Source organism: Anarrhichthys ocellatus, unplaced genomic scaffold, assembly GCF_004355925.1.
Source record: "Anarrhichthys ocellatus isolate YVR2014 unplaced genomic scaffold, GSC_Weel_1.0 scaffold107, whole genome shotgun sequence".
In the NCBI taxonomy this organism is placed as follows: domain Eukaryota; kingdom Metazoa; phylum Chordata; class Actinopteri; order Perciformes; family Anarhichadidae; genus Anarrhichthys; species Anarrhichthys ocellatus.
In genome coordinates this window covers 133,532-146,835 of record NW_022280137.1, presented here as the reverse complement: position 1 = coordinate 146,835, position 13,304 = coordinate 133,532, and the positions used below count along the sequence as shown (strand labels likewise).

Here is a 13,304-nt window from a genome sequence, read left to right as displayed (position 1 = left end):
GAGAGAGAGAGAGAGAGAGAGAGAGAGAGAGAGAGAGAGAGAGAGAGTGTGTGTGTCTGGGGCGAATCAACACCATGCAGCCAGATTTTTTAAACCCCTGCACCAGGCAAGGACACTCACACCACTGTCATTCAATGTCTTTCTCCCTGCCTCTCTCTCTCTCACGCACATTTGCACGCACACTTCCTTGTGATTAACTATCCAGCCTGATTAGCCTGTAGGCTAACGGCTAATGCAAATGAAACTTGGTTCTGTGGGCTGATATACGACGTGATCATCCAGCCACCACAGTGCCTGCCTGGTCACATGTGAACCCCCTCCGTGACACACATGCAAACGCTTTCGTTTTCTCCCAACACATTAGAAAAGGGGGGGGAAAAAACAGAGAGAGGGCAAATTAATGGACAAGGGTGGGCAGAGATGAACACGGGATGGAGGGAAAGAAGGGAGGCACACCAGGATTTAAAGGGGGGAGCTGGCTGGGGGTGAGAAAGTAAAAAGGGAAAGGAGGGGATCAGCAGTGTTGAGCCCAGCCGTTCAGCCACTCTGGGATTCAGCACGCGTCCCTTCCCATGATCCCACTTGGGATTCTGCCACTTGTGTTCTTGGAGTATCATACTGTACACAGGGGCTGTCGGAGGGAGGGGATGGATCGCATACAGAGAGAGACACACAAAACATACATGCACATGTACGCTGCAGAAACCAATCTCTGTGTTGGTATGGCAACCCTAACATGTGCAGGGACACTACATCCGTGTACATGCACAATACGTACTCCAGTTCTGTGCAGGTTCACATTATAATTTCGTCTTTGCCTATGACATCGAGGCTGGTGTGTGTGTGTGTACGTGTGCATTACTATTAAGCAGAAGTCATTTTCTGTGTGAGCACTGCCGGACTCCCATCATCACCGAAGATGTGACAAGCCTTGCATAACAATAGATATTTTTAAAACCATATTTCTCTCTCTCTCTTTCGCGCCCACAATCTGACATTTGAGATGAAAACCAATTAGGGTGTAGAGTGAAAGTGCATCAGACGTTAAATTATTTTTTTTGAAATCCGCTCTTGCTCCTACTGAAAGCTGTTTTTAAAAGTGAGTGCGTGTGCACGCGTGTGTCCTACTGTAGGAATGATTGATATTTTCTGATGTGTGTCTTGGGAACGCAGAGAATAATGGGAGGCTTTCAGATGCATCATTAGGCCAGTATAGTAACCATGCACGCACACACAAAGACACACACACACACACACACACTCACTGTGTGTACTGCTCCCTTTACTTCATCCCATTTAATGCTGCATCACAATAAAAAACATAAACCTGGGAGAGACTTATGCCCTAATTGCTGTGTTTCCCTGTCTCTACGGCAACCATAATTAAACGCCGTTTCACATCACAACATCTGGATTGGCCACACCAGTGCAACACACTCCATCCAAGCATGTGTACACGAACACGCCCACGAGCACTGAGGAATGTGAGCAAAAGCTATAAGGGAATCAGTCACTGAAGACAAAACAATATAAATGTCAAGTGCAGAGAATGTAGCTACACGCGGAGCTCAGCCCTGGAGCCCTATTGTTAATTTGACTATGAATATCCCATATTCTCAAGAGGGTGCGTTTGCGTCCTCTAACAGAGTCTGGGTACTGGAGCCTCATTAGGAGGTTGAGGAGAGAAATCAGTGGACCACATGCCGTCCCCAATGTACTCAAGCCATCATTTTCTTTCTCCCTCTTTCTGTCTAACTGTGTACCCTAATGAGTGACTCTGCACAGCTGCATAAGCTACCACTGACTACTAATGAATCCCCCATTTACTTTTATAAACTCAGTGGGGGCGTATTCCGTTTCCACCTGCCAGTGATAGTGATAAGTGACACCGACGTAATGCCTGTTAACACGAAAACAATGTTAAATTTAAATGCGATAAAATAGAAATGACTCATTAACTATAAATGCTAACTCTGCCGGTGACGATGCAAGACGCCTACCCTATAACTTTTAAGGCGTATGTGTGTGTTCTGTGAATTTCACTGACTTTATTCGGTACTAATTTTGCCCGTAACTTTAGTTTTGGCTGCAAGGTCCCATGCAGACTCCCACATCGGTCTCCTACCTGCACGAGCTGGAGTCGGTTTCTTGGTGGTTGTCCTCGGTGCCCGACGCGGCTGGTGCTGCCGCCGCCTCCTCCTCGACCTCAACATGAGCGGTTGGCTCAGGTACCAGCTGGGGCATCGGAGCCTCGCCGGGGGACTCCATGCTCGTCGCGGGTCGGGAACGACGATGAGGCGGCGGGGAGACCCACGACAGCGCGGCGGCGGTGGGGCTCCTGCACTCTGGCTGGCTGAAGGAGCGGGTGCAGGAGCTCCCCGTCGCTCCAACTGCTCCTCCCGGTCCGCCCCGACTCCCCGTTGAATCAGCAAACTTTCTGTTGCTGCCGCTACACAGATTAGACCCAGCGCTGCCGCTGGCCACCAGCCCGCTGTGACCCCCAGCGCTGGGGTTCGCGCTGGCTGAATTCGAGTTGCTACAGCCGCTGACTGACGCCCCGTCTCCGGAGCTGCCGCCCGCTCTTCGCCCGGCGAAGTAGTCTCCTAGCGGCGGGGAGTGAGTCGGAGGGACCGCGGGGTGACCGAACCACCTCCATCGGATCCTGAGGATCTGCTTCACATCGAACTCCTTCCGCGAGGAAGAGCCCGAGCCGCTACTCGACATTCCAGGGCTCGGCACGAGGAAATGGCGGGGGAGAGCCCGTGCCGCTCTGCCGTTAAAACTGTACACTACTCTGCTGCACGCGCGCCTCTCCTGGCAACCGTACGCCCGTTAACCGCGACTGGATGTAGTGAGCGGAATATAGCGGAGTATATAGACAGAGAGAGAGAGAGAGAGAGAGAGAGAGAGAGAAACAGAGAGAAAGGGAGGTCTACACATAGTTTTAACGTCAGTGCCAAAGCTCTTTCATGCACAAACTAAACCACAAACATTTGCCACAAGGACAAATTAATGTCACATTTCTGCCAGTGCGGGCCACAGGCATTTTGTAGCAGAGAGGAACGATCATTATTGTTATTATCATCATCATCATAATTATTCAACAGGCCAGACAATCAATCAATAACAGGCTACTTGATAGTGGACGAAGTCAATCTGTTTGGCAACCAGTCTGTACGGCAAGTAGAGTGTGTGAGAGTCTGCATGCCTGATGTTTATAGAGCTTATTTAAAATGTGAGGAAATAGTCTTTCAACAATTTTCTGAAGTTCGACTTCAAATTGCTTGTTTTGCCGAACAGTCCAACAGCAACTCACATCTCACAATTGAGAGTGGAACCAATGAATGTTTGCATTTTTTGTTTTGCTTGATAAAAAAAACAAAAAAACGTTTGATTCAATTCAATTCAATTCAATTTATATTTGTATAGCCCAAAATCACAAATTACAAATTTGCCTCAGAGGGCTTTACAATATGTACACATTTGACATCCTCTTGTCCCAGGACCCTCACATCGGAACAGGAAAAACTCCCCCAAAAAACCCCTTTAACGGGGAGAAAAGAAGAAGAAACCTGTGGGAGAGCAATAGAGGAGGGATCCCTCTCCCAGGATGGACAGAAGTGCAATATATGTCATGTGTAGAACAGGATAGTGAATTACAACACATTCAATGTAATTACAGCACATTCAATGTATGACAGAACCATGGCAGGAGGCAAGACCTGGTCCAGGTATAACCCGGATACACAGGAACCTGTGAGGCGAGAAAGCACAGAGACTCTGGTGAAGAAGCAGGTCAATAATGTGCATTAATGGTATCGGTAATATGAAATAGTAATGCGAGTATGGATTGATGGATTATTAAAATTTATTTCAAACATTGCAAACATTCTCTGAATCCACCTTCTCCAATGTGAAGCTTTGCTGCTTTTCTCTCTTTATACCTTTGTAAATTGAGTGTCCTTGGGTTTTGGAATTTTAATATTTTCTTAAAAGACCAAACTGATTGATCAAATATTAGATTAATAAACACCGACAATAATCGCCAGTTGCAGCCTTGCAGTCTCATGGGGATTGCTCCTCAAAAAGTCCCCACGACATTGTAAACCATTCAATGTTAGGGTTATTTCTTGGTTTTTGGTTGAGGTTTCTATTGGGGTTGGGATTAGGTTTATGGCTGTTTTTGTTGAGGTTAGGATTCAGCCTTTAGGTAATAAATAAATGTAATGTCCTCCTATAAAAACATGTGTCTTGGTGACTGTGTACAGGCATGCATGCATCAGGACGAGTGTGCGTGCAGGTTTCTGAGGCTACAGCAATCATTACATGTTCATCAAAGACTCTGAAATGTAATGAGGTGGTGGGTTTATCCTCTATATCATCTTCATTTCCACCCCGTCTTGCTGTCTTCGCTCACTTCTGTGTGAGTCTCCGTCTCTGTCTTGTTGCCCTCCTAACAATCACACTTTGTTCAGAAACCTGGCAGCAATAAGCTGCCGTGCCGATTTTGTTGTTTGAGCAGATATTACAGACAGAAAAACAGCCGGCATGGCTTCGAATCACCACAGTGGGGGAATTTAGTGTCCTTGAAAATTAATTTGACTTCCCCGAATGCACGCAAACACACACACACACACGCACCCACAATCCTTATTCCTCTCTTCGTTTCACCACAAACCATTTACTCACCCATTACAACACTTCCTTCCCGTCTGTTCCTTCTCCTCCCCTCTCTTCCCTCCATCTGCAATGCAGCAGCTATTCATAGACAGCGACGGTCATTGGGAGCGGGTCCTGTGGGAGCCATCCTCCATCCAGAAGCCCGGGGCACCCAGCGGGCAGACTAGCCAGCCAGAGCCTTCCTCACCTTCCCCAGTAACCCCTTTGACGACCACCAGGATGGGCCCCGAGCCACGGAGCCAGAACGCGGTGTGTTTCTGCATGGAGTCCCACCAAACAGGAAGAGAGGGATGCTTTAGGAGCCCCAATCTAGCAAAAATCAATAAATCAAACAACCGAGGGCAGTTTGTGGATTACACAGACGGGAGATGTGTTGCTCATAAATTGGCCCCACAGACTTAACAGCCAACCCCATGTGGGGACTTATTTTATTTCACGATTAAATGACTGAACAGAGCAGATGAATACAGGCGATTTTAAAACCTTTTCTGCTTTTGCTAGCCAGATCCTGAGAAACACAGGGCTCTTCTTCAGCGTCAGGATGCGCTGACAGCTAAGTGCTATACCACCCTGCTGTTCTATCTGATCAATACTACGAGTCGATACAAACACACACACAAGACAAGTCTGCGAGGAGGCACGAAAACAAGCAGCAGTGTCGTTCGAGCAAAGAAATAACAAAGGTTCACAGAGCAGGGGAGTCAGGAACAAGATTTCACACATCTAGCAGTTTTTTCTTGTTGTTGAAACACTGACTAATTGAATGGAAGAAACCTTTATTGTTTCCAACCAGAGCATGCACAGAGAGAGACACTTGCTCTCCCTCCTACGGAGCCGTCAACACAACTCGAAAAAGAAGCGAAGAGTAAACCAAGGCATTTCTGCAACACCTGCGATGAAAACCCCCTCCTGTTTCTGGGACGGGGGGTGGGGGCTGGGAATGGGGCTCTGAGGGGGAATGAAGCTGTGGAATGACGGGCCATTCAGCTCTGGCCTCCTTCAGTTGGATCTAATCATTGGTCACTTGGCGGGAGCCTCCTTAAGCTGCTATACTGTTATTGGTCTCCTGGCTGCGGTAGTGCAAGGGCATCACTCAAAAACTCTCCGGCACAGCTTTATGGCTGCACAGCACTTTGGACACACAAACACACACACATACACATAAACACTGCCACACACACACACCCAAGAGAACAACACCCTTCCAACCATGGAATCCCATTCACACACACTTCACACTCGATAATCATCCTATTCACACATGCAAGCATGCGTGCACACACACGCAAATGGCATCATGCAATCCCATTTATGCACGCTTTTCTTTGCTATAAGCATTCAACTACACACACACACACACACACACACACACACACACACACACACACACACACACACACACCCACACACACACACACAAATCCAGAGCCAAATAAAAACAGGTAGCAGCTGTCTGGGGAGAGCTGTCGTAAAAATGATTTTATAGGGCCAGAAAGTGAAACATTATCTGTCTGGCCTGTCTGTGATGATCAGCTCATTTGTCATGACTGATGTTCATCCTCCAATGGCCTTCTTCTGATCTCCCTCTCTCTTTCTTTTTTCCTTTGCTCTCTCTTCCTGTCTTCTTTTTCCACTGTGCTCTGTTTTGAAATCTTCTCTCCCCTCCTTTCCTCCCCGCCCGCACTCTCCCCCCTTTCTCCACAATCTCCTTCCCCAACCTCAATTTCCTGCTCCCCATCCCCGCTACTATACTATGACACACAAGGGAATGTGTGCGTTTGTGTGTGCACGTAATGGTGGGGCTGTTATTCCCTGAGGTGGAAACCCGCCGGAACGAGCCATACAGGCTTGCAGGCATACACACATCACGACTTGTGTGCAAACACTCGCATATGCCTGCCCACTTACACACACACACACACACACACTCACACACACTGAGCTCTGACAAATATGAGCCATATATCCACTATACATTCTGCATGCATACACACAAAAACACATGGACACACTTTCATTCAAGTCACGGATCTTGTCACACACAGACAAAAACACACACACACACGCTTGTTTCCGTTGTGTAATAGCAGTGCTGGTTGGTACTGTATAGCTGCAGGCGAGTCCGTCCTTGAGACTCAGAGCAGGCTCAGACTGGCCAAGCAAATAATTACCTCTCCACATCGACACGCTGGCTCCTCCCGAATGAACGAGAATCACAGGGAGTGTTTGATTGCAATTAAATTGATCTGGAGGCACAATATTCAATGTTATCGAGTGGAAAATGTATTTCACACAGGCAGGAGGGCTTGCAGGGTGGAAGGAGACCAATGTTTTGACCATGTGCTTCTAATTGTGTGTGTATGTTTCCTTGCAAGTCTATCTCTGTGGGGACCATTTAAATTTCAGACCTTGGCAGTGAGGACATTTTTGCAAAATTGGAACAATATCCCTTACTTATGGGTGAGACCTAATCTTTACAAACAGATTCTGCATTCATATGTAGAAATCTGTAGGCAACTGGACAAAATGGTGGCATCGGAAGCGTTCCGGTTTCTGTGCATGTAAGCAGTCTGTGTGGAGAGCATAAAAGGCGGACTCATTGGCCTGAATGCAGACAGGGAACCCACAGGCTAGCGTCTGACGATGGTTTCGCTTTTTATTGGCTTGCAAACTGGCTACTTCCGGTGTACACGTCTTGGCCCGGGTATCCGCTGGCTACACCGGAACCCCAGAAATATAGCCCCTTTGCCCCTGAAGCTTATCCGTTGTCAGACCGATAGCCGATAGGTTCAGAGATTGTGCGGGACCTTCAGAAGGCTCTTTGGTCAAGACCTGGATTTAAGGTTAAAGTTAGGTTCAGACCCATCCATTGCTCAAGTGTCATCATTTAAGGCAATTTAGCAGTCTTAACGCAGCGCACTCTGGAATCACAAATGGTTTAATACAATTTTTTTCACTCTTACAGTGGTACTCCCAAAGACCTGTAAACTGATTTACACTGGTGTGTAAAATCAATGAGGTTCCCCTGTAAAGTTAGGGGTAGGGGCTAGGGCAGGGGTCGGCAACCTTTACTATCCAAATAGACTCAGGGAGCCGCAACAGAGGGGCTGAAGAGCCGCATGCGGCTCGTGAGCCGCAGGTTGCCGACCCCTGGGCTAGGGAATACATTATATCAATGATGGTCCTCACATAGAGGCACTGCACGTGTGTGTGTGTGTGTGTGTGTGTGTGTGTGTCTAACGTGAAAAAAACGCAGACCACCTTCAGCTGGTAATTTCCCTCTTATCCTCCATCACATCAGTCAACACCAGAGCCACACAGATCAAGGACGGCATTCACTGTGGTCTGTGTGTATGTGAGGTGGAATGGAGGCAATCGTTGGTACTGCTCAATGCTCTGTTTACAATAACAGCAAAACCCCTACTTGTATAGACGAGGCATGCATTTAGCTTAGACGTAAAATCAACATAGAAGGAGAAAGGAAGGAGCAAGTAAACATCGTCTTGTCTAAGTTCACATCCAGGTTGGACTTGATTGACAGATGCCCACTGCCTCTGACTGTGAAGTTGGAAGACAGGTGGCACTGTCTGTTCTCCAAAGTCCATACCCAACAGAAAGTGCTTAGGGGAAGGAATTGAGCTTAGTGTGAAAGTGGTTTGGGCTCAACACACAAAAGACCCGGGATATTATTTTTCATTCCCAAGTGGTAAGGAATGGAGGTACTAAACGTGGCATGGATTTAAACCAGCCAGCGGACTGCCCTCTTTCTGAATTATTCTGGATAACGATGATAAAGATGTCAAGGAGCTGGTTTCTGGACCCAAGGAGACGCAAGGTTCTACTGCCCAAGGACTCAGAGCCCCACTTCTTTGAATATGTAAGAATACCCTGTGGGCAACTCAACACCCACTCTGCTGGTTTTGGAGACTGGTCAGATTGGCCGGACCTGAATGACCTTTGTGTCCGAACTGGAGTGGGTGCTTTCTGAATCTGGAAAAGTGACGGTCTCAGAGGACATTATAACTGACCCCCTTGTCTCAGGACACAGTCTCACGCTAACATCTACAGGTATTCGGCGAACTCTTATAGATTTACATCAGTATCAACACTGGACTGGACTAAAAGTTGCATGTCTTCCCTATGCTGATCATTCTGTGTCTCACTCATTACTCAAGAACACCGTGCTCAAAGAGTACCTAGCACGTAATGGCAGAATACTGGCCTAAGCTTCAAACTATGAGGCTCTTGATTCCCCTTTAGCGTCATTCGTGGACGAGATAGCCCACGAATGGTGTGTCATCTTCCACTCTTTACATGCATAATGTCTTTTCAGAAAAAACTTCTGTCTTCACAGGAAGTTAGGTTTGGGCAACAAAACCACTCAGTCAGGCTTTAGGAAAAGAGCGCAGTCAACGTTATTTGACTGACGAACGAGTCATATGACTAGCAACTGATGGGACTTACAACTGATGGGACAAAATGTCAACGTTTTAGTTGCAAGGGACATAAATAGTGGTCTTCTGGAAAAAAGTCCTCCGTTCATTTGATCCATCCACCTCCCTTCCCACCCGCCCTGTACGAACTATCTCGCTCTTTGTACTACGTCAGTTGCTCTGACCGTTTAATAATGATGCCATTGGAGTTAGTTTAACGCGTGGTGAGTCAGTATCAGATGCCAGGTGAGACCCGGTTGTGGTTATACGTGCAGACTACTTGTTTTTCATATTTAGCAGCTTAGGACACACTATCAGGTTGGTTGGAGAAGGGCTCCGACAACTTGTGGTACAAAAAAAGAGGGCTAAACAGCTTGCAAAGTACTGTGATGTGTTGGCAGCCGCCATATATGAAGGAGACACTGCTACTTATACCAGTAGAAGTAGGGCAGGTCTTCTTCCAATGGAAAGAAGACCTGTCCCTCCAGTCTTCCAGTGTCAAAGTGTCCTTGGGCAAGACACTGAACCCCACATACTCCCCAAGGCTGTGCCATCGGTGTATGAATGCGGATTAATTTAGGGTCCTGATGGGCAGGTGGCACCTTGCATGAGAGCCTCTGCCATCAGTGTATGAATGGGTGTGAATTAGTGAATGATGACATGTAGTGTAAAGTGCTTTGAGCGGTCGGAAGACTAGAAAGGCAAGTACAAATCCATTAACCTTTGTCACAGGTCTATGATTTCGGCACCTTTATTATTTGTGTCCTTGTATCGTTGTTCTCCATGCCGACATAAATAAATTGTTACAATGTGTGCACACATTGGGATCTGCATTCAGGGAGTGTGTGTTTTGGTTCCAGAAATGACATTGTCCCAGTTTCCCGAGAAGTAACTAATAGGAGAGATGAAAGAATGAAAGAAAACTTGACATCAATCCAGCAAATTTTAGATTCCTCTCTTTGCTGCTCTTCCCCCAGCCCTCCCTTTTTTAAAATGTTTTTTCATCGCATTTGTGTTTCATCAGACAGAAAACTATGCAGTTAAGTTCACGGGGAGGATTCAATCACAAAACAGTCAGAGCGAACGGTGCCTCTGTCTTGCTGATCAGTGGAGCGACTTGTCCATTTCTTTAATGCCTCCTTTTCTTTCTTTTGATCACATCCTGTAATAACCTCCTCTGTCCATTTGCTAATGTCCTCCACTTCTCTGCCCTCCATTACCCTTGTTCTCTCATTTATTTTCCCTATCCTCCCCCTTCCAGAGATAGATCTACTGCTTGAGACAGACCAGCGTTAATTAGGTGTGTCTTGTGTGTGTGACTAGTAGAGGGGTTTTGAGAGCAGATATAATAGATTGAGTGGGAGGAAAAGAAAGAAAGACAGAGAAAGAAAGAAAAGGAAAGCCTGTGAGATCTGAGAGATGGAAACAGAGCAACCAGGGATCAAAACACCCAAAACTGCCCACAATTACATCCATGCCTTGCCCTAACAGAAGGAAGCATGTGCACACTTTCTATCTGCTATTGTATCGGAGCAGAAACCTTCCATCTTGCTCTGTCTGCACCGAGACTTTGACACACTTTTACTGCCATGTTTTATTCAACACAAATGTAGAGAGAAAGAGATGTTTTCTAGTGTGTGTAGTTAAAAAGATGTGTGCTGTATGGTGAGTATTTCGATATGAGGTCTGGGAGGCAGAGAAACACACTCACACAAACACACACACACACACACACACACACTCATATGCACACAAGGCTTTGGACAGCCCAAGTGTGAACCAAACTGTCCAATTACTTTGATCCATGCCTGTTGCTGTGGGTAGAGAAAATAGTTTTTGCCTTAAAGCACAACACCTGGGCACACACACACACACACACACACACACACACACACACACACACACACTCTCTCTAATAGCTTTCTAGCTCTGGTTTCTCTAATTGCCCGAGAGGAGAAAAGCAGGGAGGGAGAATGGAGGATGCAAACTGCCAAATTTAACCACATTTGTCGAGCTGTGCATCTGTTTAGGAACTCCAGAGCATGAAGAGGCGGCCGCGGAGGAGGATGATGCAGCTGAAAAAAAGCTTCTGGCTCTCATCCAGTCTAATCAAACTCCTGTCATATCAGCTCCCGCCCAAAGCACACACCCACATATACATCTTTCGCAGGTATACAGGCAGCTATTGATCTGTCGGGGCCCGACATTTGGCCTTGGTGTGCGCACCTGTTCAACTCTGACATTTAATTCTGCTGCTACTGCAGGACAAACAGAAGTTTATGAGCAGATGTTAAGAGATTATATGACTCCCGACAAATCACACTGTGCTCTTCAGCAGCATGCGGCAGCGGCAAATGGAACAATGGCTACATGAGTCCATCAGACAATATCCAAGCAGCACGAAAACCCTGCTCAAGCGGTTATTCCTATCGATCCGCGAAATACGAAACATGAATTTGGATGTTATACTGCTAGAAAATATAAACTCTTATTGTCGTGACCACAGCTCATCTAAAATGTAGCACTGGTACCGAGAGGAGAGAAGAAATCTCCCCTGTACCTTCATCTTTTACCAGTGGAATATCAACTGATTTTGGAATTATTTTATTTGTTTTGAAAGCATTGCTTTGATTTGCAAAAGCTTACAACTCCGATTTACTAAAACTTCTGATCAGTTCCTCTTTGCCATTCCACGATGATCAAGCCTTTCCCATTGTTGCCGTTCACTCTCCACTGTCAGCTCTACTCTGTCTGTTACCATTTTTAAATCATATCATCACAAATATATATTATTTTCCAACTGCATCACAACTTCACATCACACATTTTTATTTTAATCAATTAAATGTTTGTTTTTGTTCAGCGCGTTGGTCAACATCTCTTAGTTTTGTGTGTTTATGCTCATTAAATACATTAACTTAACTCGATTAAGCCCAACAGTAAATGTGCGGAACAAATTATTTTAAATAGATTTTTTTGGGCTATAATTGTCATGTCAATCATGCAGCATGACTGTTAACAAACAGTTAAAACACATTGTGCAGACACAAAGCTATGTTTGCATTTATTTATTTAGTCATGTTTTTTGGCCACATTTTTGAATGTAAGTTCAATGTTCGATCTCTTCCTAGCTCTGGTTTGGTCTCCACCTCCCCCTGAAAAAAATCTGTCTGGCTCTTTAGAAGCTAAATGCTCTGCTATGTTCAAATTAATTTGAAAATGCTAATTTGAGCAGCTTTAAACAAAAAAGTCATGTCCATGAGAAGAGAAAGTCAGAAGATTAGCTGCCATCAGCACAAAGAGATGGTGCAATTATATTTCATTGAACAGCTGTATAAAGTTATGCTAAGTATGTGCTGGTAGATTCAAAACAGAAACAGATATTAAAAGTACACTAATAACCAACCCATTCATTTTTTCAAAAGAATTCCTCACAGCAAGAATCACATATTTACACAAATTACCTCTGTGTGCAAAATGATAAACGATCACTAATCCTCCTGTGTGTGTGTGTGCGTGTGCGTGCGTGTGTGCGTGTGTGTGTGTGTGTGTGTGTCACATGCGCGGGTCGGGTTGTTTGCCGTTGCTGAAATCGCTGAGGCATGATGTTCGCAGCTGCACACTACAGGAGATAATACACATCCTGAATTATTGATGGACATGAAAACAACTCTTTTCTTTCCCCTCTCTTTCTCTGTCGGCAACTGTCTCTCTTCCCTCCTCTCCACCCTTAACCACTCGGCAGTTTAACAGCTCTTTACATCATCTGTTTACATCAACTGTAAACACACACAAGCAAATAGTCTCTATAAAGCGCAGGTGTGTGTGCTCTTTCATGATGCATTCAGGTCTCTTTGTGGGGCAGGTGGCAGGTGGAGGAGAGCAATGTGCTTGCTCTGCAATTCATCACTCCTCTCTAATGCTCCATAGCTCTTCTTTTCCCCATTTTCCTACTGACATTCTTTCTCCATTTCTGTCCATCGACACAAACCATATTTGTCTCTGTGTTATTTTCCCTTTCGGCTTCCCCCCCCCCCCCTGCGCTGCAGGGCCTTCTTTTCCTGTTTGCTCTCTTCCTAAATGGGCTGAGTGTTGAGGGAGGAGAGGAAGTACAAAACACTAGGGAGAGAGAGATGGAAAGAGAAAGAGAGAGAGAGAGAGAGAGAGAGAGAGAGAGAGAGAGAGAGAGAG

At 45.9% G+C, this 13,304-nt stretch overlaps 1 protein-coding gene across 2 annotated transcripts in view; it reads right to left on the bottom strand.

The window, feature by feature from the left end:
* klhl5 (kelch-like family member 5) overlaps positions 1 to 13,304 on the bottom strand; it is a 45,248-nt gene that overhangs the window by 17,820 nt on the left and 14,124 nt on the right. Inside the window, exon 1 of one of the 2 annotated variants that reach the window (XM_031876276.1) lies at positions 2,126 to 2,875. The exons of the other annotated variant lie outside the window; for it this stretch is intronic. Coding sequence (XP_031732136.1) covers positions 2,126 to 2,724 — 599 coding nt within the window. The 5' untranslated portion in view covers positions 2,725 to 2,875. Of the gene's footprint in view, positions 1 to 2,125; positions 2,876 to 13,304 lie in introns of those variants that run through there. 2 annotated transcript variants of the gene reach the window in all.